Genomic DNA, 24,843 nt, shown 5'->3' with positions numbered 1-24,843 from the left:
CCACTCGTGAGGAGGAGGAGAGACTGCTCCCTTCTCCTGTGCTGGGCTAGATGCCCAAATAAAACCCAGCTCTGTGTGACTGCACAGAGTGTGGTGATGAGAGGGGAAAAATGATACAAGGCATGAGGTAGCTCTGCTCAAGTTAGTGACGTTCTCTCCACTGGCTTCAAAATGCTGGTCTAGCTGCTGCTAAATCAGGCCCTGAGGGCAGCATCCCCCTTCCCCTGCCCTGCCCTGAGCCAGAGCTCATTGCTGACTTCTTTGTCTTCTAACAGTGGCTTTAAGAGCAAAGGAGCATCCTGAGGCTGAGCTGCATAACCCTGCTCAGTGTCGCTGTCAGCTGAGGAAAAAGATAGCCCTTCCCCCAGGTAATGAAGTGCCTTGTGCAGACTTGGGTAAAACAGGGTCTGTAGGGCTGGGCTGAGAGGGGTTAGGGCGCTGCATGGATGGTTCTCCATGGACAGGGTCCCCCATTAGAGGATGAAGCAGGAACCACCTGGGCATCAAAACTGTTTTTTTGCCATGTACAGATCTGAGGCTCTTGGATGGAGTCCTAGTTTTCTAAGAAATCTTTCATATTGATGCTGTTCCAAAGTTTAATTTTTATGTAATTGAAGTTTAGTGCTATTATATTGCATACTGTTAACTGTTCAACTATTTATTTGGTTTCCTTACGCTGTTTCTTTATAATAAACCCTGACAAATGTTTTCTTGCTATAAAACAATGAATAGAAATTCTTAAGTTAGTTTCTCTCTTTATTTTTTTTGCTCGTGTTGCAATAGACTCTTTCCTAATGTCAAACATGTACTAGGAATGTTCTTACTCTTTCTAATGAGCAGGAGTTTAGTGATCAGAGCTGCTGTTACAGTTCCTCCTTCACACAAGGTAAATGGCTTATTAATAACACAAACAGTGTTGGGGTGATCTGGTCAGTATTGCTATATGGGGAGGAGAAATCATTAGTAAAGACACTGAAAGAAAATAGCAGGATGTTGTGTGAGGGGTTGTGCATTTTTTCCATGGTGCTTCACTGCTGGAGGCCTGTTTGCCTTCATTTGAGACCACATCAGAAAGAAATGTGCCCAAATTAAACAGTTCCTTCGGCATTTCTGCTATTGACCCACATAGCAAAATAGGTGTAGGTAGAGACAGCGCACACCACAAGGACCTTTTGTATAAGAAAACCGCCAGTAGTGCTCGGATAGTTCCGCTTGGATTATTGTAACGTGGAGATGCCCGTAGTACTTGTGGAGAAATTAGTCACTGGCTGTGGGCTTCGTTTGTTTGTTTTTTGCCTTCCCGTAGCCAGGAACCAGGTAGACTCATTCCAGGAAAGATTTCTTTGGCTAACTGTGGTTGGCAAATAATAGGAACGAAGCAGGGATTTCTGAGCCCACAGCGTGGTTGCGGCGCGGGCCTTGACACGGCGAGGAGCAGGTGCTGCCTCATGCGCGCGTTTGTGCCCGCGGTGCCGATCAGGCCGGCGCCACCAGCCTCTTCCTCTGGCTGCTCGCGCGCGCACCCAGGAGGAGCCGTTCAGGCTGCACAAACCTCTGCAGGCCGGTTAAATTTGGAGCGACTGAAGCTGGAGAAGGTTTGACTCGTTTCTCCGCACGTGAACTTCCTTGCACTCAGAGCTGCGCAAAGCACCGAGGCTGAAATGTGCCGCGTTCCACATTTACGGAACACAAGTTTATGCTGCTCTATCTGGGTGACTAAGTCATACTGGGAGCGCAGGGTTGCTCGTGGCAAATTATTAAATGGGTCTGTAAGCTGTTTTAATTCCTCTGTATGGTTAGGTACATGGCTTGGTAGCACCGAACAAGAGCAGCCGGTGAGCAGCATAACGTTCGGTCCTATATTTACTCTTTGTTCGATACAACAGTGAAGCTTAACGCGTGTAGATGAAGAGTGTTCTCGTTACAAGGCCACCTTCCTCCAAGTTGGCTGCTTTAAGATTCCCTGTGTGCTGCAGTTTCATTTAACTTTTTGTGCTTTAAGATGTTTTAACCGTGTTTTTAATGTCATTAAGAATTTGCGTAAAGTTGTGAAAGTTCGGTAGTATAGGCTATAAGCAGGACATCTTAAATTGGCCCTATGACACAGAAAAAGGGTTGCTGTAATGTATTCCTGCAGGACTGCCAGCCTATTCCTCCCGCGTTGGAAGCTCTTTCTGATCCGCTCAAAGTGAGGCTAATGGTGCAAGCTCTCCGCACCCTCCGTGTGGAGGATGTGGATCTTTGCGCTGTGGAAAGCACCTGCTGGGGCTGCTCTTTCTGAGAGCTTCAGTTAGTGCCGGGGATCTGTTGGCACGGAGGACGCGTTCCTGCCGCGAGAAGAACAGCGGGCCCCGCAGCTCCCTGACGGCGCCTGGTGGGGAGGGAGCGACGGAATGAGCTCCTGGGCTCTGGGGGAGGGAGCAGCCGCCCTCCGCAGGGCTGGGAGCGGGGCCGGGAGCGAGGCCACCGCTCGCTTGTGCGGGAGGGAAGCGCCTCACTTGCTGGGGAAGCGTCAGCTCCAGGGCTCGGAAATGCACCCACCGGCGCCCGCGTCCGCAAGCTTCCCCCCATGGAGGGTTGGACGGGCCGCAAGGCGCAGAGCTGCGTCTCCCTGGCAGCCGCTGGTGCGAGCAGCAAACACGCGCACCCGAAGGCCAGCGTGGCGCCTACCACTGCTCAGCTAGGAAACCTCAACAAGAAGTAACTGCCCCTTGGCTGCTCGTGGTGCTAGAAGAGGGCGGGGGGAGACGGGGCTTGGGCGCTTCATCCTGTGGCTCAGGTCTCCCTCTTAGGATGCTCCAGGAACTCCTCTTGGAAGGTAGAAGGAGTTGCTCGCTCCGTGTCCATCAGTCATTTGCTGCTTCAGAAGCTTTGCAGTAACTGCAGCTGTCATCTTGAACAGCCGATGGGCCCTTGCAAAGTTTCTTTTAGTAGTTCTTTGGGAAAATATTTTTTAAAAAAATGAGTTAAACAACAAAAAAAGAAACTTAAAATCAGCACTTGCTGGTTTGAAACAATTCCAAAATCTGTGCTAGCTTGTCTGAAGCAAAACACCTGTACAGTTACCAGTCAGTGTTAAGGCAAGTGCAGTGGTGCCCTGGGAGCAACAGCACTTCTAAAACCAATTCTCATCTGTTTTTGGTGCCTGTGGACCTAACTTCCCCTCTGCCTGTGAGTAAGAGCCCAGCTGGCGTTGCCAGAGCCGGGGGCAATGTGTATGTTACACGGGGTCTCTTCATTACATGCCCTTGCCTCTCTCCAAGAACTTTTGTATTTTTCTCAACATCCTTCTAACAAGATTGCTGATATTTTAGTTTTCTGAAGCGCGCATTTGTTCGATTTGTACTGGCTTCCCAAGATGCGCCAACAAGCCTTTCCACTTTAAAGCAATCCTTGTTGTTTGCATTGTAGAGAGCTTCCCAATGCAACACTTACTGATGTTGAAATAAGATGTCATTGGGATTAATAAATATAGTCATATTACTCATGTAGATGTTCCTGGTTTGTTTGTGGTCCCTTGGTGTGTCCTTGAAATGCGTTGCCATTAAATTCAAGACCATTATTTCACATGTGTCTGGCAGGAGGAAACCATTTGGGCTGAAGGTATGTGGCTGGAAAGGTGACAATTACATGTCAATGGGGGCCACGTAGCTTGGGGTGAGAGTGTGCTGGAGCGGATGCAAATTCACCTAATTATAACAAGCACATGGAGCCGTGCGCTCTGTAGCAGTGAAACTCCAATATCCCTCCAAAACCTGTATCCGGGATTTGGCTGCTGTGACTTCCTATGGGGAAAGTCACAACATAAACAGACATAACACTAATAGACTGAGTCATGCGGGGGCCTTTTACCAACCCCCTGCAAGAAAATTGAAACCCTTGAGAGATCACCAGTTGCTACCAGTGAAATCCAGCTGGCTCGTTTGCTCCATGGAAGTTTGTAAATCTGGTTCTTGCCCCACTGGTCTCCTTTAGGGACAACTTTCTTCAGGCCAATGACTGTATGACAAAAGCTATTAAAGTCAAGCTTTAGAGTAAGAAAATCAGATCCACAATCCAGCAAATGCCACAGAGATGCCAATTGTTTTAACCTAACCAACAAATGCAAAAGGGGCTATGGAAAGTTTCAAGGGAACTTAAAATAAATGGATATACTTAAGTGATTAAGGTGATTAAGGGATTGGAGCACCTGTCATACAAGGGGAGACTGAGAGAGCTGGGCTTGCTCAGCCCTGAGAAGAGGGCTCAGGGAGATCTCATCTGTGCATCAATCAATACATAGTGGGCAGCAGGAAGGAAGGCAAAGAAGAAAGAAGATGAGAGGAAAATGATGAAAAGTGAAAAAAAGACAAGCAAAAACCCAGGAAATTCTGTTTAAATGTAAGAAAAGAACTTTTTCACTCTAAGGCTGGTCAAACACTGGAGCTGGTTGCCCAGAGAGCCTGCAGAGTCCAGCCCTGAGCAACCTGCTCCAGGTGACCCTGCTTGAGCAGGGAATGTTTCCAAAATGCAATGAAATGGTTACCCAGAATCGTGGGCTTCAGCCACACGCAGCACAATGTAATTACAACAGGCAAATTAGAAGAAGCCAAGCGCAGGGTCCTCTGCTGTGGCCAGGAGGGTGCCCAGGAGCCTTCTTGAAACTGGGTTTTCAGCAGCTGCTGCCGGTTTAGAGGTCAGCCTCCTTGGCTGCACACGCTGCACCTGCATCCCCGCCACAATATGCCTGAGGGGAGCCTTTTTAATAAATAAATAAATAAATAAATAAATACTTTGCATGTGTATATCTTAACACAGCTCAGATGTGGGGAGGAAGTGGCTGCTGAGGCTCTTCAAGGTCATGAGGTAGGAAAGTTTTTGTTTCCTGGTAGATGCATAAAGTAAATGTAGGGATTTTAACGTAAATAAGCAACGGCCATTTTCCTTTTTCTCTTGCCCCACTCCCCTTCTGCTGGTCTCTAGCTCCATCCAAATCTTTCTTCCTTTCAGAGCCAGGGTTTGTAGGGATGCTGATGAGGGAAGTGACACATTTGTAAATGGCTGAGGCTAAAGGTGGACCCCGCAATGCTCCTGGCAGGGAACAAAACAGCCCATTCATAACCTCTGCTTCCCCAAAGCAAGAGAATAACCCCCCTCTGTTTTCTAGGAAGGTTTGTGCGGGGACATTTCCTTCAGGCCCAGGTTGGCCAAGAGTGAGAGCCAGGCCGAGTTGTGGCTCGGTGTGGTCCTGAAGCCAGGCTTGGGATATTGCAGGTGTCTGCCCGAGACACAGGTTGCTGGTGAGGCAGCTCCATCCCACTGTCAGGTTGCTGGATGGTTTCCTTGACATTTGCGCACTGCCCGACCTCAGGAAATCCCAGGCTAACAAAGGGCATGGTGGTGACAAACTGAAGGTGACCTGTGGTATGGGCCAGGTCTGTACATTCATGGTATGGAAATGGGGAGGCACTAAATAGGCTGGCACTGCAGCAGAACCAACGCTCCCAAAAGCTGCTGCTTCCCAGGAGCCTGATAAGAGCGACTGCTGCAGCGAGAGAAGTGATAAGGGACGGGTGTGATGCGGTTGCTTTGGCTTTCCCTCCTCAGCTTTGCTTCCCTGCCAAACCCATTGATCAGCAGCAGCTTGGAGGCTTCCCCAGCCCCTCAGGCAGCTTGTTTGCAAGGTGGGCTGTCACAGCGCGGGGATAAGGCTTTTAAGCCTCAAGCTTCGCATTTTGTTGTGAAACCTTATAGCAGCAATTGCCATCTTAAAGCTGGGTCACCCTGTCTTGCCGCGACTCACCCTAATCCCTCCCCTGGTGTGCAGGGCACACACGGGCAGGATCAGGTTGCGCAGGCAGCACGCAGCGTGCACAGCGTTTGGCGAATCCCCAACTAAACCTCTTTCTAGCATCAGTCTTTGCCGGGACACCAGTCCTTTCCTTGGCTGTCTTTGGCAGGGGCCCTGCAATCATTTATACTTAAGAAGTCACTTGACCTAGTTTAGAGGATCGCCGCAGAGCAGGAGAAAGCGTGGTGGTCTGTAACAGACCATTGCACTCACTCTCCTTTGTTCATCCCCTGTTCATTACCGGTGAAAGGCTTTGCACTCCTGTGCCCTTAGTGCATTTCTAGGACTCCTATTTGGATGCTGAGATGGAATAAAACTGGAGTTGATTGGTGTAAACTCTGAGCCTTCACAAGGTACATCTTGTTTAAGCCGGTAAAAGCTCTGCCAGTTGCAGTAGTTCACAGTAACAATTCCCTTTCTGGACGCTCTTAGTGGCTCGTCATTCGCACTGCATGTTAATGTATGAAGGTAGGCCAGAAACTTGTCTCAGACTTCACCTTGCTTTTATGGTTCGCCAGATTGTGCAGTTTCTTGGACTTTTATTTCCTTTTTGCTTGGCTTGCTTCTGGTGATGGACAACTCTTTGTTGGTGGATCGACTGTATTGACAAAATCACAGCAAAAATTAAAAATCTCTTGTTGTAGTCCGACTGAACCCTGTCAGTATTTTACCCATACTGTACCTATCTAGTGCTTTTTCCCTGAAACAGAAATGAGGGAATGCAGGTGTTTGCCAGTGCTTACAGGAAGCACTGGCCTATCCTGCACAACTTTTAGCATAAACAGTGGGAGCACTGAGAAACTCCTGGAGTTCATAAGCTAGGAAGAGTGGTCCCGGTGTTTCTGATCCTCTTAAAGACACGTGTGAAGGTGCACATCTACCTGGCATGTGCCCTTTTTTCGTGCACAAGAGGGGGATCTTGCTTTGGGTAGTTCTCCGTTAGGTAACACCGTGTTGGAAAATGGTAGAAAACAGCAGAGCGTGGGAATCGCTTTGAAAAGCTGATTTTAGTTTTCTAGTTGTGAGAGCACAATCCAGTTGCCCAGCCTGAGGTCTGCAGCTTCAGAAAACCTCAGTTTCCTGGCAGTTTGTTTATTAATTTCAAACGCGATTCACATAACCAGTGTGTACAAGCCATAACACATGACTTTTCTGGAACAGCAGCTCTTGTTGCAAAATCTTTATTTTAGGCTTCTGCTGCACACAGAAATAAACCGGCAAACCAAAGAAATGGCAATTATGGCCATGATGAGGTTAGTGCGAGGGAGAAAACTTCCTTCAGAGCACCTGGTTAAGTGAAGTTGTCTGAGACAACAGAGCCTGTCCATGTAGGCAGCGCGATGCGATCGATTAATGGCCCCTCCGGGTCGGTGAGAGGCGGGCAAGCAGCTGCCTTCAGTTTTTAGCTTTCTTGTGTGCCGATGCTTTCCGCAGGGGAGTGGTAAACAGGAATACTCTCGCCATCCTGGAGCTTCAAGGTGACATCCTGGAGGCACCAGCTGCCACAAACCAGAAGAGCTTCAGTCAGTTTTAATATAGAAGTAAAGGTGGGTCTAAAAGCAGCTGGCATGGAGGAAGAACCTCCTCCATGCCCTCACTGCTCTTTAAAATGCTCTCAAGTGTGTTAAAACCTGCTTTGCAAGCACCAATTCCTAACAGCTCTTTTCCTTACTGGCTTCCCACAGCCCAGACTTAAAAAATCTGGGCCACGTGTTGCTATTTGTTGCAACCCAAATAAAATTCTGAGGGTTATTTTTAGAGAGGACTTCCCCTCTGGCCCCAGCCCTGTGCCTTTCTCCTCCTCCATCCTGCCAGTGCTTTCCTTGCCTCACCCCGCTCTGCCACGGATCCGCACTGCGTTTGCCAAAGAATGGCCCGGCCTTGGGGATCCTGTTCTGGGGCCGTGTGGCCCTTCCACACGGACGTGCACAGCAGCTCTGTGGGCCAGGAAGTGCGGCCAGTGACGCTCCTCAGTGCGGCCCAGGCTCTTGGTTCCCCCCATTCCCCCTTCGTGCCCACGCTCACAGTGGTGGTGGGGAGCCACGAGTGCCATGGGCCACACAGCGCCTCAGCCCCGTGCCGCCAGCGCCTGAGCGGGTGCTCCCAGCCAGCCAGGTCACCTCCTCCAAGCTCTTCTTTTCTCAGGTGGCTTCTTCTTAACAAACCTTCAGGGGAAGGACGAGCCCAGTAAAGAGGCCGCTCGCTCATGGCCTAAAGCGGTTAAGCGCCTTAGGAGCCTGAACTACTTGAGTGCAGGAAGCTGACTGCCAGTGACATGAAACTGAGCCTCAGTATTGGTCCTGTGGCCTCCTGGGTCTGTGCTGGTGCAGGGTTGTACTGAGATGTCCCACTTTTCCAGGCCGGCCCTTCCTCTTGTGGAGATTGTGGGAGGTCCTCTCCATGGACCGCGGCAGAGAGTGATCTATTTTACTTTTGGTTCCTCCTTCCAAGGACATTAAGTCCTCTCTGTCACTGAGCGGAGCTGTATGTTGGGCCCTGTACCTATGAGAGTCGAACTGGGGAGACCTGAGTGCCACAAATGTTTCTGCAGAATATATTTTCTTTTCAGGCTTGCATATGGGAGTGCTTGGAGAGTTCATTTTAAAACAAAGCTCTGCTAGATATTTATATTCTTCATTTTTTTTAACATCTTTCAGTCCTCATCTATGCTTGCTGTAACTCTGAAGTAGGAGTAGGGGTTGTTTCCCTCCATCTGTCAGTGGAAGCTAACAAGGAGCAAGGAGCCTACAGCCCACAGCCCCATGGAAGTACAGGGCTGCAGGAGAGCTGTCCAGAGCCCCTGACCATGTCCTGGTCACACAGGAGACAGCTGGGTCTGGCCCCGAGTCTCTTGGGTCCCAAACAAGTGCCTGCCTTCCATAATTTTAAACTCTACTTACCTCTTGAACAGAAAATAGTAAGTTGTGCTTATCTAATTGTGAAAAGAAAACAATACCATATGGCTGGTGGCAGCTGAGCAAAGTGTTGTGGCTTTGGATTTCTAAATAGAGCTAACGGAAGAGTCCCCAAAGCTCCAAGGACAAGCAAATGTGAGGAGGATTTTTTTTTCTATTAAAAAAAAATCCTCTTTTGCAATGGAAGGTGGACTTTGAATTCAGACGCTGGTTATTTGTTCAGTTCTAGAAAAATGAGTTTTGCCTTGAAAAGAGAGGTTTCTATGGCAGGGCATGAGGACAGCTTAGTCAGGACCACTCCTCCAGGGCTTCTGCACCTCCGTGGGGAGGGGGGTCGAGGGGCAGCGATGCGTTATGTTGCCTTGGGATTATCGTGTCCACTATGCTTTCATCTACAGGACACAACATGCCACACAAATTAAGTGGCCCCAGTTGTTTTTACATTAGTACTCACAGGGATGCATTCAATGTATTTCTCAAGTGATTTGCATTTTTATCATAATGATGGTAATAACCTTTCACAAGATCTTCAGACATGAATTTCCTCTTCCTTTGTGTGCGTGATTTCAGCAACACAGATGACTAAACCAAATATCCTGCCCTCCTCTGTTTTCTTCAACCTTTTCTCTCCCGTGTCTCTGTAAGAGTCTCTCAGTCTCTCCCCCAGTACGTACCAGCGATGGGAATGGTCCATTTCTGAATTAATATAGAGGTACCCTGCTGATTTTGCTCCAGATACCGGTAACTTGATCTGCAAGTATAAAAGTGTGTTAAAGACTCAGTGAAGCATGTTATTGCAATGAACATTTACTGCTTCTACAGCCAATGAAACAATGCAGCCACCTCCCTCCTAAACTAAACCAATCCATTTGTTTGCTTTTTTAATGTATTTCAGAGTTTCACTCTGCTTTCCTATGGCTAATGTGTGCACAGATATATGAGTATATCTGTTCTGGCATACATTAATCTATAATGAAAGAATGTTCTGTGTTATAGCTGCTATCCCCAGGGAGAGACACTCACTCTCTGAAATATTTATGAGCCAACACCTTTCCTCACCAGAATACGTGGTGATCCGGAGGTGACCCATGTTGTGTTAGACTTTCCTATAACCACAGCAAGCCTGTAGATTGTGAAGTGCTACACATGGGTCCATTAACACCCCTCGGGGCAATGAGACATTCAATTATTTGGCCAATGTCACAAATTCTACCATTCAGTTAGGTAATAAACAAGGCAAAGAGCTGCAGCAGTGACCACAGCTAATTGCACACAGTCTAATGCTTGAATAAAAGACATATGGTCCGGGTGTAGTATTTGCTGGTTATTCAAATGGAGAGCACCAAGCCTTTCCAAATGGGTCCAATAGGCAGGAACTAGGAATGCTGTGGAGCCGAGTCAGTAAATCAATCTATGAAATCATCCGTGATGTTGATGAACTGGTTTAATTCACGAGGAGCATGAAGGGTCATTGCAGCAGAGAGCATGAAAAGAAAGTTGGTGGTTTATGTCTTGGGTGAAGTCTGTAGAAGGCAGGGTTTTGATTTTTGCTCTGAGTCATCTGAATGACTAGCATTCTTAAAAGGTGACATAGGTAAAAAAACAGGAAACAAGAGATTCTATTCTTTTTGATCAGCATAAGACGTTGTGCATTTTCCCTGTATTTTTGGTCTTAGAAATATTGCCTGGTAAATTCTCTGAAAACTCAGTAAACTAAGAAACATTTTAGCCTTGGATGTCATGCAGGTCAAGTGTGACTGGCGTGAGATGGAAAGTGGAGTTTGACTTGAATTGGTTAAAGCTTGATTTTCTTGCCCTTGACAGTCCCCATCCTTCACCTGCGCGCTCTGCCCCATTCCTTACCACACTCAGCCGGTAGCCAGGGCTCGCAGACATTTAAAAGGAGCTAAATGATTCAAATGTCGCAGAGATGCGACAAGGAAAGCTAAGGCACGTCTGGAAGGCAAGCTGGCAAGGGACGTTAAAAATAACAAAAAAAAATTCTTCAAATACATTAACAGCAAAAGGAAGATCAGGGAAAACGTGGGTCCGCTGGCGGACGGGTTGGGCACCCTGGTTACAAATAACACAGAAAAAGCAGAGTTGCTGAATGCCTTCTTTGCTTCGGTGTTTACCAAGGGCAGCCCTTTAGAGCCCCAGGCCCTAGAGACAAGAGAAGAAGCGGGTGGAGAGGAAGACTTGCCCTGGGTAGAGGAAGATTGGGTCAGAGAGCACCTAAGGAACCTCGATACCCACAAATCCATGGGCCCTGATGGGATGCACCCCAGAGTGCTGCGTGAGCTGGCAGATGCCATAGCTAAGCCGCTCTCCATCATCTTTGAAAGATCCTGGAGAACGGGGGAGGTGCCGGAAGACTGGAAGAAGGCCAATGTCACGCCAGTCTTCAAAAAAGGCAAGAAGGAGGACCCAGGCAACTACAGGCCAGTGAGCCTCACCTCCGTCCCCGGAAAAGTGATGGAACGGCTCATGCTGGCCGTTGTCTCCAAGCACATGGAGGACAAGAAGGTGCTCAAGAGTAGTCAGCATGGATTCACCAAGGGGAAATCTTGCCTGACTAACCTGATAGCCTTCTATGATGAAATGACCGGCTGGATAGACGAGGGGAGAGCGGTGGATGTCGTCTATCTCGACTTCACCAAGGCTTTTGACACCGTCCCTCACAACATCCTCCTGGGCAAGCTCCGGAAGTGTGGGACAGATGAGTGGACAGTGAGGTGGGTTAGGAATTGGCTGGATGGCAGGGCCCAGAGAGTGGTGATCAGCGGTGCCGAGTCTAGTTGGAGGCCTGTAGCTAGCGGGGTCCCCCAGGGGTCAGTCCTTGGTCCAGTCCTGTTCAATTTATTCATCAATGACCTGGATGAAGGCACAGAGTGCTCCCTCAGCAAGTTTGCTGATGACACGAAACTGGGAGGAGTAGCCGATACCCCAGAGGGCTGCGCTGCCATCCAGAGGGACCTGGACAGACTGGACAACTGGGAGGTGAAAAACCTCATGCAGTTCAACAAGGCCAAGTGCAAGGTCCTGCACCTGGGGAGGAATAACCCCAGACACCAGTACAGGCTGGGGACCGACCTTCTGGAGAGCAGCTCTGCGGAGAAGGACCTGGGTGTCATGGTGGACGACAAGTTGACCACGAGGCAGCAGTGTGCCCTCGTGGCCAAGAAGGCCAATGGAATCCTGGGCTGCATTAAGAAGAGCATCTCCAGCAGGTCGAGGGAGGTGATCCTGCCCCTCTACTCAGCCCTGGTGAGGCCGCATCTGGAGTATTGTGTCCAGTTCTGGGCTCCACAGTACAAGAGGGATGTGGAGCTTCTGGAGAGAGTCCAGCGCAGGGCCACAAGGATGATCAGGGGCCTGGAACATCTGCCCTATGAGGAGAGGCTGAGGGAGCTGGGCCTGTTCAGCCTGGAGAAGAGAAGGCTGAGAGGGGATCTAATCAGTGTCTATAAGTACCTCAAGGGAGGGAGTGCAGAGGACGGTGATGGTCTCTTTTCAGTGGTGGCCACTGATAGGACTGGAGGAAATGGCCGGAAACTGAAACACCAAAAATTCCATAGGAACTTAAGGAAAAATTTCTTAACAGTGAGGGTGACAGAGCACTGGAACAGGCTGCCCAGAGAGGTTGTGGAGTCTCCTTCTCTGGAGATCTTCAAAACCCGCTTGGATGCAGTCCTGTGCCACGTGCTCTAGGTGTCCCTGCATATGCAGGGGGGTTGGACTAGATGACCTCTAGAGGTCCCTTCCAACCCTAAGCATTCTATGATTCTATGTGACAGACTCCTTGGATGAGTTGCCTGAGGAGCTCTCTAGCAAGCTCCTGGGTGTCCAGCAAAGCCAGGGAGGAACAGCCAGTCCTTGACTCAAAGCTCCCATCTCAGGTCTCTGTGCAGCAGCACTGGTGGACGGGACGGATGCCCTTTTCAGCCGGCACCAGAGCGGACGGGAGCTTGTGCTGGCGACGTTCGCCTCAGCCCAGCCCTGCGCTGGCGCAAGTCAGCGCCTTGCGCAATGCGTGAGCACCCAGGGCCGCATTCTCCGGCGTCTGTGTAATCCCAGGGCTCAGCCCTGCGCGAGGCAGCAGCCTCCATGCTGCAGCCTTGCAGGTGCTTTCAAAAACACACTGCGTGGGCTGCACTGAAGCATGGCTCATGAGTGGCTGTAAAAGCTCTGCCCTGCGCGAGGCTTTAATATGTACCAGGGAGCATGTGGAGAGGGAGGAAAAGGGTGCCCGCTTTGAAAGGTGGGTTTCAATACATGTCTGGAGAGGATTTTTGCCTGCTCCATCAGCAGGGGATAGATGCACCAACTAAGAGGTTCCTTGGCGCCCTGCCCGTGCAGCATGAAGTGAAGGCACCGCTCTTGCCGTTCATGTCTCCCACATTGGCCCGCTCGATCTCTGTTCTGGACGCCCGTCACCCCAGCCTCCTGCCTCCCCATGGGGCTCGTGCTCACGCGAGGGATCCCCCTGTTGCAGCCCGTGCAGCCTCTTTGGGAAGCCATCCTGTGGTGCGGCCGCTTACCTGCGCTCGCTCCCGGTCCACGCGGTTGTTGCCATCCAACAGATGGATGTTGTGAACCTTCAGAGGAGGAGCCCCCAGTGCCTCCAGGGCAGCAGGGTGGTTGTTCAGCTGCTCCAAGCCCTGCTGATAATACTGGGTCCTGGAAAACCTCTCTAGAGGAGAGAGACAACAGGATAGCGAGGAGACAGGCCACTTGGAATCCAAGTACAAATACAAAGAGAAAAAGTCAAGACATTTCCTCCAGACTCCCACATCCTCCCTGAAAAAAAAAACAGTTCAAAATGATTAACTGGGTAGAAAATCTGTCTGAAGGAGGAAACCAGCCCTTACATCGGAGGAGCAGAGCTGCAAAAAAATGTTACGCAGCACGTCCAAGTGAAAAGAGCATGGAATATAGCCCGTTCTGTACCAACACACGGTTCAGCTCAGACATGAGCATCCCTGCTTGTCAGATGTTTGCAGGTCATCCAAAAGGAGGAAGAAGAAAAAGAAAAGCAAGGGCATAAGGATGAACACTTGGAAGCATTCTGAATGTGATTCAGTGTTTTTAAAGGAGGCACAGAAAATATTTTAGGAATGGAGACTATTTCACTGACACTGATGCGGGTCAGCACCAGCCGCCGCCGCTCCGAAGCCCTTGCTGTGGTTTGGATGGAGCCTTCCAAAAGGCGGCCACAGAGCTGCAGCTCGAGGGGAGGCGATGTGCGAAGGGAGGCACCGAGGAGGGCCGCTCACATCAGCGCTCGGGCGCTGCAGTGTTGCAGACAGTGCTTAACCCTCTTGGGCAAAGAAGCCTCCAAAGCAAGGGGGAAAAGCCCCCACAGGCGTGCAGCAAGTGGCTAGAGAAGGGCGTCCCCAAGGAGATGCTGTGTGGCCGTCAGTATTGTAGCAGGGCAAGGTGCTTTTCAGCAAGGACCAGCCATCACGTGGAGCCGTTTGACTAAAGCTAAGTGATTTGGGGAAGGAGGAGCTGCTTGACTTTCCTTAGCGCAGGGGTGAGATGCTTTCAGAGATGGCTAGATCACTGTGCTGCAAAGTTTTTTTTTTTTTTTTTAAAAAAAAAAGCTAATGTCCTTCTCAAAGCCAGATTCAATACTTTAAAGCATAAGACGATCGTGTTATCTGTCATGTACACCGGAGCTTGACAGTACGAACTGCCTAAAAATAAAGCTTGCTTTCCGGCCTCCTGATTTGTTATTAATACATGTAAAATGAAGGGGAGGTTTCACAACTAATCTGAGGGCTTGAGGAATGCCTTGGCTACACTTTTCTGGCAGCTTCCTCTGATATAAGGGTAGGTGAAAAGCAATATCACTTGATAGCACCAGCAGAGAGGGGGAAGGGGCCAAGAGGCCTCCATTACCCCCAGACAACGAGGCAAAGCCACTTCTGATCTGATGCTTCACATCTAGAAGCGATCTGAGAAAAAATAAACAAGTATTGCTTAGGCTAATAATACGCATCCTCAACCAAAGGCATTTAGCAACTAGATCTGTCTATAAAGGGCAACAGTATCTGCCCAGGTTTTAGCTTTGTCCTATTCTCCTCCACCTGGGTTGTTCTTCACTGTCCTTCACTGTCTTCTTGGCAAATTAATGATGCCTTCGCACCTCACCAGTGAGTTGTGTTTCAGGGCCAGCACCACAAGGAGAGCTGCTGATGAGACCGCTAGGCTTTAACACATCCTCTCAGATCCCTCCTTTGGGTGGTTTTCTTTTCCTGCTTGGTTGTAAAATCTCGATAGGAAGCTGAGCCTACACGCCTGCCCAGCCTTTTATTTCCCACCTCCCCAAAGCCAGATTTTCCACCGCGCGCAGCAGGCTGCTCTCTGCATAAAACCTGCCCAGGGGAACAAGTGCAGCGGTGCTGGGATTACCTGCAGCAGAGCCTACACCTGCAGGTCCCTGAAGCTCAGCCACACTTCCCTTACATTCATAAGCTTTTCAGATCTTAAGCACCATTATTTTCATCCCCACTGCACAAAACCAAGTGAAAGAGGTGGAGAGAAATAAGGCTGCTAACAGTGTGGAGACTTACTTTGCAAAACACTGTACATAACTACACATCCACCAGTGCCGAATACTCCCATAAAAATAGCCATTTCCTGCAGACTCCTTAAAGAGGCTGGCATCTTTCCCCCCTGCAAAAAAAAAAAAGGAGAGACACTTATTGTACAAGGAGAAAAAAAAAGGGTTATTTCCCCACCTCTTCTTTCCAAAAGCCCTTTCTGCTGCCCCAGGAAGTGCAGGGCGCAGTAATTCGGTTTGCTCTCACTGGGGGCCCCCCAGCTCCCCCATAACAACCCATGGTGACAACAGAGCAAAGTGGGCCAGAATCAGTTTATTCACACTCCTCTTAGTGATGCTGCCACTTTGCTAGCTGCCAAGCAGAAGGTGGCCTGGCTGTCGCGGCAGAGAGCGAGCGACAGGGCCTCGCTCGTGGCCTTCCTGCGCGTGCCAGCGAGCTCAAGGGACCACGTTCCTCCCTTGAGCGACCTCCTCCGAGGAAAAAGCCCTTGCAGCAGGGCTTTATCTGGCCCGTGGTCTCAGGCGATGGAGCCAAGCTAGTGCTACACCAGCAAAGAGCGTGTCAGCCAGGGTGTGTGTCTTCTCCCCTGCTTTTGTTTAACGACCAGGCCCTGAACAAACAGGAAGGTTCTTGAGAGCCTATTTTTCTCTGTAATTTCTTCCTTTCCGCCAACCCCCGCCTCAGCTTGCCCTTTTAATGAGTCATAACTGTGGCATCTGAGTGGATGACACAGCAGAGTAAGGAAAACCTCCAAGAAAGTCAATCTAGTCAATACTTCTACCTCAACGCTGGTTGGGGTAAGCGTGAAGCTGCAGAGCCAGAAGAGCGCTCTCTAACACTCCTACCCATGGCAGGTTAGTAAGCGCTGTTCGTGAGCGCAGGACGTTGCTTGAGGCCTGGCTGTGGTGGGACAGGACTTGGCTGAACCTCCGGGTTTTTCCTTATGTTCAACTTCTCTTGCCACGGGAGTGGCAAGGAGGAATGGTCTTGAAAGCATTTAGAAAGATTGAGAAGCCAGCAGAGGGCTTGTTGATGTAGCAGCGTGGGTGCCCAAACATTTGGGGAAGCTGTATGGGATTTCGGATCCCAAAGGCTTCCAGCCGAAATCTTGATGGTTGGATGATGCGACCCAAGCATTGCGCTTGACACGAGCTCCTTAGCAAAACACAGTGCCTAACCAGCTGCAGAAGCACGACTTGGGCAAGGCCATCTGAGCCCTGTTGTGAAAATCACCCCTAGTGTCCCTCAACTCAGTGTTAGTCGGGTGTTGATCAGCTGCAAACCACAGTTTAGAGAGGGTGGAGAGGCAACATCAGGGCCCCTTGCCATGATGTGCTGAGTCAGTGTGGTACTCGTGACCTACTTCTGCTTGTCCGTTTGCCGAAATGCCCATATTGAATCTCGTGCATGCTCTAGCCTGAGGGAAATGATGAATGTGGAGCAGATACAACTTTCATCTACTGCCTCATTGGTACCAGTTTTCAATTATAAAGCATAGTTGAAGGCTTTCTCTGTTGCCTAGTTCACTTAAATGAAGAGATTTTAATGTTTGGGTTTGCTGTTTTTTAGGAAAAAAATATCAATAGTTAGTTCTGGTAACAGCCTAGAGAAATATAGGCATAGGTCTACATTATGCCCCAAATTAGGTAATCTGTACAACATTTCTTCTTTCTCCCATCTGCTTCTCTGCTGGGTCTTCTTCTGTTCCCCAGGGGAACTCGAGTAGCATGAGAAGCTACAGCAGAGGAAGTAAAAGTAGTGTTTTTGTAGCGCGACGGTGATGGTTAATTCACAAGGACATTAAGGCTTTCTATTTGCTGGCTTGCATTTTTAGCTTCCTTTAAAATGCAATCTACAACACTTTTTTCCCCCTCAAAACATGTAAGCTGCTTAATAAGTGAGTTTCTTGTAACATGCATCTCGCAAGGAGAAAGGCACATCAAGCTCAGGGTGCTGACCAACTGCTCTCACCAGCTTCCAATGCTGATTGCTCTCCTGTACGCAGAATAAAGCTAGAAACATGCCCAAAGCCAACACCATGTAGCAGAAAAAAAATGTCCTAAACCTGGCGAGCTGATCATATATAACAGGCTGTAACCTGAGGCATTTGTTCTGCCCCTTTCAAAACTGTGGCCTAAAACTGCCAGGCTGCAAAAACTGCCAAATTTGCCTTTTTTTTTTCCTTTAAATGATGAAATTCAAGGTAATTGAATGCAAGTGCCTGGGCCCAGGAGGGTGCTGTTGACAGTTGGCTGAGTACAAGTGGACAGATAGGGAGCCCTGGCTCCAACGAGGAGCTTTTCAACGGGGCTGAAGGGAACCGCGGAGTGAAGGGCTGAACGTAGAGGATGCACAGTTGGCCGTCAGCAAGCTTGAGGTTTGCGCCGTCTCCTGGCCTGGCTGCACTCGGAGAAGCCCAACGCAGAGGCAGAGGGGCTTCCTGCAGTTCCTCACCCCTGTTTCCGCACCGCCTTTGCTCCTGGGACGTCTCGGTCACCCGCCCGTGCGAGCGCTGACGAGCTGCTCCGCGAGCGTGGGGGAGCAGGAGGGTCACTGGCCACAAGCAGCCCTTGCAGCGGGGGCTGCAGCTCCTCTGCCCGCTCTCCTGAGATGTCCACGGGACCACAGATGTCCAGATAGCCCATTTGACCCCTTCAACATCCCTCTGCGTGCAACAGCTGACGACTCTGAGACACAGGAGACACTAATGGCATAAGCCTGTGGAAGACCAGGACGTAGTGAGGAGCTGCTGCAAGGATTCAACACTGAAGTCTTTGCCCACCGGCTGATGGCACGTGCAGCTCCCACCACTGCTTTGCCACAACATTGGGGAAGGGGCTGAAGATGTGCAGAGAGACCCTCCCATGCAGAGGCTTTCTGAACGTTCCCAATGCCCTGTAAAGCTTGGAGGGTGCTAAAGGGAAGGGGGAAAACTCTTCAGCATAATCTGCTACAAAGGGAGTAATTGTAACACAATGCATTTAGGAGAGCCTTGTAAATACAAGATGTGATTGCCTCTTAATGAGGGAAGCTCAGATTGCTATCATCTGTGACAGAGATCTCTCCTCAGAACCTGTTATACCACTAAAAAGTATGCAAGTCGACTTGTGGAAAAACAGATTTCTTCACGAGTGATAATTAGAAAAAGCACAATTTCCAAGCTAAACTGGTCTGCAAAAAGAATGTTTTTTTTTTTTTCCCTGTGCTTTTCCCAGCCATAAGAAGCCTTGGTGGAGATTAAGAGACACAACCCCACTAATCCCACAGTTGTCGAAAGAAGAGCCTCATTATCCAAGAAGGGAATCATTATAACTAATGCTCTCCAAAAGACAGTATTAAAGATCAGAACTTCCTAATAAGGGTGATGTTCATCTCATGTCTTGAAAACAGGAAGATACGACTGGAAAAAGCTAGTATTAGGGCATGCCTTTGAAGTTAAGCAGGACTCGGATAGTTAACAGTGAGATTTAACAAGCCCAGAGAGGTGGAAGACTCCCAGGGTCACATGTGAAATGGTGGGATCCTGCAACAAGAGCGGCTGCTTTTAATTAGGCTTTGTTTCCTCCACAGAGGATCTTCTAAAAATAGGCCAGTCTTAGGAGATTCTCCCTAATTCTAGCAAATTCGGATCTTATGTTCTGATGTCCGCAGTTTGTGCAGGTCGTTATTTTCTGCTAGCACTGAGGGGTGGTCAGGGGCACCTCCACAAGGCAGGGTGGCAGTAGACGGAAGGGCATTTTTTTCCCAAAGCTGCAAGTGTTCATTTTTTTCGCCTCAGACTGCAGCCGCTGGAGCAGGAAACCCAGGGCTGCAGGTTCCCCGGGGAAGGCATGTCCTCCTCCTTCCAGCACGGCCCAATTCCTGCAGCACCTCCATCTTCCAGGTGCTATCGCAGTCCCAACGGTAAACAGTAATATTGCACCAAATTCGGAGAGAAGCTGCTTGATCAGCGCAAAGCCAGCGTGGGCACTGCTAGTTACCTCAGCTTAGGCCACTGCCTATCTACCTGGCCAAGACTAATACAGGCCTTCAAACCACCAAGTCCCAAGGTGTCAGCATGACCCTTGCGCTAAATATTTGTGGCAAAGGACTACAATTAAATTCAGATAACTTCCCAGGACGCCTAAACTTGGATCTAAGCATCTAACTTCCAAGAGTGGCACTTGGGATCCTCCCCAAACCCTTCTGCAACTAAAGCCTCACTCAAGCTGGTGAGATTTGAGCTGGCCCCAGGTTCTGCTTTTGTGCAAACCGCCCACACAGGTGCGGAAGCCACAGAAGAGGAGGGTAACGTCAGGGAAGCTGCACGCAAGTACACACTTGTATTTCACATTCTTGCTCTTCGCTTTGTTCAGGTGAATAGACACAACCCATCCACTGATCTCCTAAGATCCATAAGGCATGTGGGGTTGAGCCAATTTCCATACTAATAACATGCCAGGACAAAATTTTAGGGACAGCTTGTTGACGCTGTCTATAAAATATCTGCTTTGTTATTGTTACCAAAGAGAAGACAGTGCAGCAGGGTTTTTTTTTTTTTTTGATAGGATCATCATTTCAGCATATTATTTACCTTTTTTTTTCATAGAAAGAGCTTACTATTTCCCACACTTTTGAAAGGTAACAGCGCAAATTGTGTCCCCTGCCAACAAAACACCAGAAATACCGAAGACTTTGAAGGTCCTCTGTGCCTTTACCAAAAGCTCAGTAGACAAGTGGAAAGATAGAAATTTGCTTAATTCACAGTCAAAGGTGAAAGTAGGAATAACGCTGAAAGTAGGAAAGATGCCCTGAGTTTGATATTCAGGGAGGTAAAACATCCTTTTTTTTGACAGCTTTGAAGTAGGCCCTCAAGGGTCTCTCTGTGGACTGGTTCCTAAAAGGTGTAATTTATCCTGGCTGAAATACTTTAAAGGAGCAAATATTTGCAGAGGAAGGTTGTTCGTAGGCCAGAAAACCGTGCTCGGTTCATGTCCTGCCTTAGCTGCGAGCTCATTACCAAGGAAAGGGAAAGTGGCCAGTGGAGTGATTAAGGGCTCTGAAGAGCCACCTTATTCCCAGAGCTGTATCACATCTCCTGGGGCCACGGGCTTCCATGCCAGTGCCTCGCTCGGTTAGTACGCAAGCGTAACGTGCTGCTTGTATTTCACTTTTTTTTTTTTTTTTCTTTTTTCTCCTCTTTCAGGTGCCCTTATTTGAAATTTCTGTATCTATATTTATCTTTCTACATCTATGTGCTGTCTTGGTCTACCTCCCTTTAGCTGGCTGGAAACGGGGATTTGTGCACCCGACTGCAGATAACCGAGGCAGGCACTGAAGTCCTTTTTGTGCCTCTCCCAAGGCTCATGGATGCTACAACGAGTGTTTTCAAAGGCTGGGCTTGTGCACCAGCCAGGTCAACAGTACATCCCTAGTGATCCCTGTGTTTTGTGCTGAAACACAAGGGGTATCGCGGGAAGACTCATGAAACGGGGTGTGTTATGGAGAAGCAGGATAATTATACCTGCAGTGTGACCCATTTTTGCTGTTATTAGAGTACGGCATTATAGGCTAATGTTGAATAATCTGTCATTAACGTCCCTAATTGTACGCCTCTGTAATTGGACACCGTGGGGGCAGGTGGGAAATTCGCCACCTTTTTGTGTTTAGAAGGTGAGCTTAAAGAGCAAGAAGTCATAAGCAGGGTAAATTAATTAAATGCTGCATTCAAGTTAGAGGGGGGAAAAAAGCCAGAGGTATTTATACTTTTAACAGCGAGTGCTTTACCGGGGAAATCTATGGGTCAGCTTTTTGGCTTCCTTGCCGCTGCGAGTGAGGTCATTGGAGCTGCAATCCGGGGTTCAAAAGCGTTGCTCCACGCCGGAGCAGAGCCTCCCTGCAGCCTGCGTCACGGCCGCGCTTCCCAATTGCCACATTAAAACAAAAGAGTCCCATAAAGAAACCAGCAACCCCGTTCCTCCAGCTGCCTCCGCTTCTGGCGGGCCAGAGACCGCTTCGTAGCGCGCCGTGTATTTTCCGTGTGTAGTTTCCTAGAATAGGTTTGCTCAACCTGCAAGCTGAGTTGTCAGTGGAGAGTACCAAAACTTTTCCGAGGAAAAGATGAAAGCGTTTGCGATGCCTTGTGTGCAACAGTAGCTACTTGGCTGTCAAAGCCAGGCTCTGGCCGTTTATTTGTGTCCACTACATTAATTATGCTAAAGACACCGACAAGTTCCCAAAACTAAAACCAATGATTTACGCAGCTATAATTAACTGAGCAAATCCTGAGCTGGTAGGGGAAGAAATGCAGAAGTACAAGGAGTCTATAATATCCCTCCTGGTACAAAAGGTCAAATTTTACCTTATAAAGAGAAAATAAATGGCCACAAAAGCTCATAGAAGTACTGCAGGCATCACTGGGTAGGAGCTTACATGGCTACATTAAAAATTAGTCCCTGCCCAGGGGGCTCCAGTCTTGAACTCCAATCCTGGTAAGACTTATGCCTGTCTGTAGTCTTATTAAACTCAATAATATGATCCACATGCGTGCATTAAGTAGGTATGCAGTACACCTAAAGGAACTTAATGCCAGGGGAGGCTGTCTCCAGAAAAGAAGGAGCACAAGGCAAGAGCACAGTGTAAATCCTATGATGATGCCTGTTCCCTCCCAGCGCACCTGCTTCCCGGAGCGAGGGAGTAAAAATGTGATCCTCACTGTTGCGACCAGCTCCGAGTCAGATTTGCAAAGCTTCTAAAGAACAGGGGTGGGGGCAGGTTTGCAGCCCCAAGCCCAAACACACAGTTGGTATAATGCCATTTATCACATAGTACTAGAGTGGCGCAGATTTTTGTCATATCACTAACACCTTGCTCCTACTCAGATTTCCTACTGAGAAGCAAAACCAAATAAACTGCTATGCTCAATCACCCTGAGATGCTCAGAAGTGGTACGTTTATTTTGGGCGCTCATCTTCACACTCCACTACAAACATCTCTTCACAAAACACTGACTGACCCTGCCCCTCCTCTGAAAGTCAAGCCCCTTTGAAATACATCAGAGCAACACCAAAAATAAAAGGCTTTGAAAAAAAAAAAAAAAAAAAACTAATTACTTTCAAGCATCCTGGCCACCTGGATTGTTTCCAGAACTTAGTACTTGCCTACATGAGCAGAACTGGTTCAATATCAGCTAAATCTGCTAATGTAAATTAAGATCTGGGAAAAAATAGCCTCAAATACCTGTGACTTTTTAATAATCACTGAACATTAAAAACCAGCACAAACCCGTCAGGGATTCTGACCTAGAAACAGTCTATTCTGAGAGGAAAAAAAAAAAAAAGAAGAAGAAAAAAAAAGTTATGGTGGGAGCCATTTAAAAAAGGGAAGGAAACTAAAAACCTCTCACAGCATTTAAAGGTTTCCACTCAGGCAGCCCCAACTTGTTAACGTGCGCTCTGAGCAAAAGGGTGACAGGATGTGGGGTCTGCAGGTGCAGGACCTGGCGTCAGTCTACGGAGGGACTGTTGCCTCGTAGGGCAAAGCAGAAAGGTGTGCTGATGCTCACAGGACAGTGGGGTGTGAATCAGCTCTCTTCCAAGGGATGAGTCAAGGCAAGAGGATTTGAGAGAACAGCTGACTGCGTTTTCCCATACCCACATTTTCCTTTGTTCAACACGTGTTACGGGAAAAAATGAGGAAAAAAAATTCTTCTTTTTAATGATTTAAATGGCCTTTTAATTGTATTTGCTGAACCTTAGCTTCCTTCTGTAACTCCTGTCACTGTGTGCTGTGAAACCCTGAAGCCCATGGGAAGTCAGGGATACCTTTTTTCCAGAACTGTGGCAGAAATACCCTGTGTGACTTCACAGGGAGCCTGTGCCAGGCCGAGAGCTTGGTCTCCAGAGACCAGGCCCATCCCTTGTGCGCTGGCACCTGCCTCTCTTTGGGCTAAAAGGTGCCGATCTGGAAAGGTTCAGCAAACCTCCAGAGCCATTTCCTACAGCAAACTCACCCCAAGGTGTGTGGGGCCAAGGCTTTGCTACAGAGAGGCCGCGGGGGGCTTTGCGTGACAAGTCGGTGCTGCGGGCCAAGCGACGCGCACAAGAGCCGCACTCTGCATCCTGCCCATGGAAGCTTTCTGTCAGACCCCGAATGATTTGTGCATGTTCAACTAGTGGTACCTTTACAGGAGAGGTGCTGGGATCTTTGGAAATGAGGCTACTTTATGGCATCTTTAAGTCAGAATTTCACAAGTAGCTATCAGGAGTGCTAATAATGGGTGTTCCTCATAAATGGATGGCTACAATAACCTTGTGGGCTTGTAAATGTTTGGTCATCAGACACTAGGTTACCAAGGGCTAAATATAATGAAATTTGACAAATGTAGTGTTCAAGAAACACTGGGTTTCTGTGATTTATTAGAAAAGAAAATGGGACCAGATAGCTGGAAATCACCGCTGTTACTGATACTGCCCACGAAATTGAAGATTTGCATAGGAATGAGTGTATTTGACCACAGGAGACATTTTTTTCCCATACGTTTTTGTTTTCCCATCATGTGCTACTTGTCTATCTCGCTTACTGAGAATTAGGGAGGGTGATAAAGGGATGCCATCACTTTTATAAAATGTTGCTGGCAGAGATTTCAGCCCAGATATAGATAGAAAAAGCCTCTGCTCGGTGTGACTTCCACCCTACCTGAGCCTTTTGCAGGTGCTGTGGCACCAGCGTGGGCAAGGCAGAAGGCAGCGCTCCCATGTTTCACAAGCTGCTCAGGGTCTGACTCACTGTGTCACTGTGGCTAAAACCATAAACTTCTGGTGTCTCAATTCACACGTGTAAAAATGAGTGACTAAACACTTCCTTGTTCCTACTTTGCCCAAAAATCGTGATGTTTAATGGCTATGAAATGCTCTGACCTCCCAAGATGCCATTTCACTTAGATACCAAATGGTCCAGGTGTGACACATGCATGTGAAGAGACGCAATAACATGTACAAAAAAAAAAAAAAAAAAAGTCCCTTGCAGCTGGGCACAGGGTGTGTTGTAGGACTAGCAGAATAATTATAGCAGCCACAGTTGGCACTCATTAGAGAATTAAAGAAGCTGTTACCAGGTCATTAATAATCTGTGACTACCTGCCTTAATAGGTTCCTCAGACACCAGGCATGACCATGAGGGGGTGGAGGAAACGGTCACACCTTCTTGCAAGTCACTGGAGAGGGCTCATACGCTCATTTTTCATCACTTTGTAATCTGCTTGTTTACTTCCTGCCCGGGGCCTCTTCTCTTCTCCCATGCGGTTGGTTTTTCCGTGCCGGCACGTGGGGCTCTCCGCAGGGGAAGCCAGAGGCCCCTGTGCAACGCAGAGCAGGGGGAAGGAAGGTGCCAGGTGTCCCAGCCTGGCTGCGGTCCCCGTGGGGGCCACCTCCTCTGGCCTGGCCGTCCTCCAGCGAGGGGAGGGAGGAGGCTGCTCTGAGCATGTCCTGAGTGTGTCCCCCTGCTTCCGAAGGCTTTAACGTCAGCCAGGCATCTCTGTCTGCAATTTGTT

General features: G+C 48.7%; 1 protein-coding gene across 1 annotated transcript in view; it reads right to left on the bottom strand.

Moving 5' to 3' along the window:
• Positions 1-7,232: 7,232 nt before the first annotated feature.
• The window catches only part of COA1 (cytochrome c oxidase assembly factor 1), a 37,465-nt gene continuing 19,854 nt past the window's right edge, over positions 7,233-24,843 (bottom strand). The window contains exons 3-6 of the mRNA XM_010223775.2: positions 15,324-15,426; positions 13,287-13,438; positions 9,420-9,496; positions 7,233-7,329 (exon numbers count right to left, since the gene is read on the bottom strand). Of these exons, the coding sequence (XP_010222077.2) occupies positions 7,233-7,329; positions 9,420-9,496; positions 13,287-13,438; positions 15,324-15,417 (420 nt within the window). The 5' untranslated portion in view covers positions 15,418-15,426. The remainder of the gene's footprint in view (positions 7,330-9,419; positions 9,497-13,286; positions 13,439-15,323; positions 15,427-24,843) is intronic.

Source organism: Tinamus guttatus, unplaced genomic scaffold, assembly GCF_059628265.1.
Source record: "Tinamus guttatus ecotype Peru unplaced genomic scaffold, ASM5962826v1 Tinamus_guttatus_pri_ptg000104l, whole genome shotgun sequence".
In the NCBI taxonomy this organism is placed as follows: Eukaryota; Metazoa; Chordata; class Aves; order Tinamiformes; family Tinamidae; genus Tinamus; species Tinamus guttatus.
This window is presented reverse-complemented; position numbering and strand designations above follow the sequence as displayed.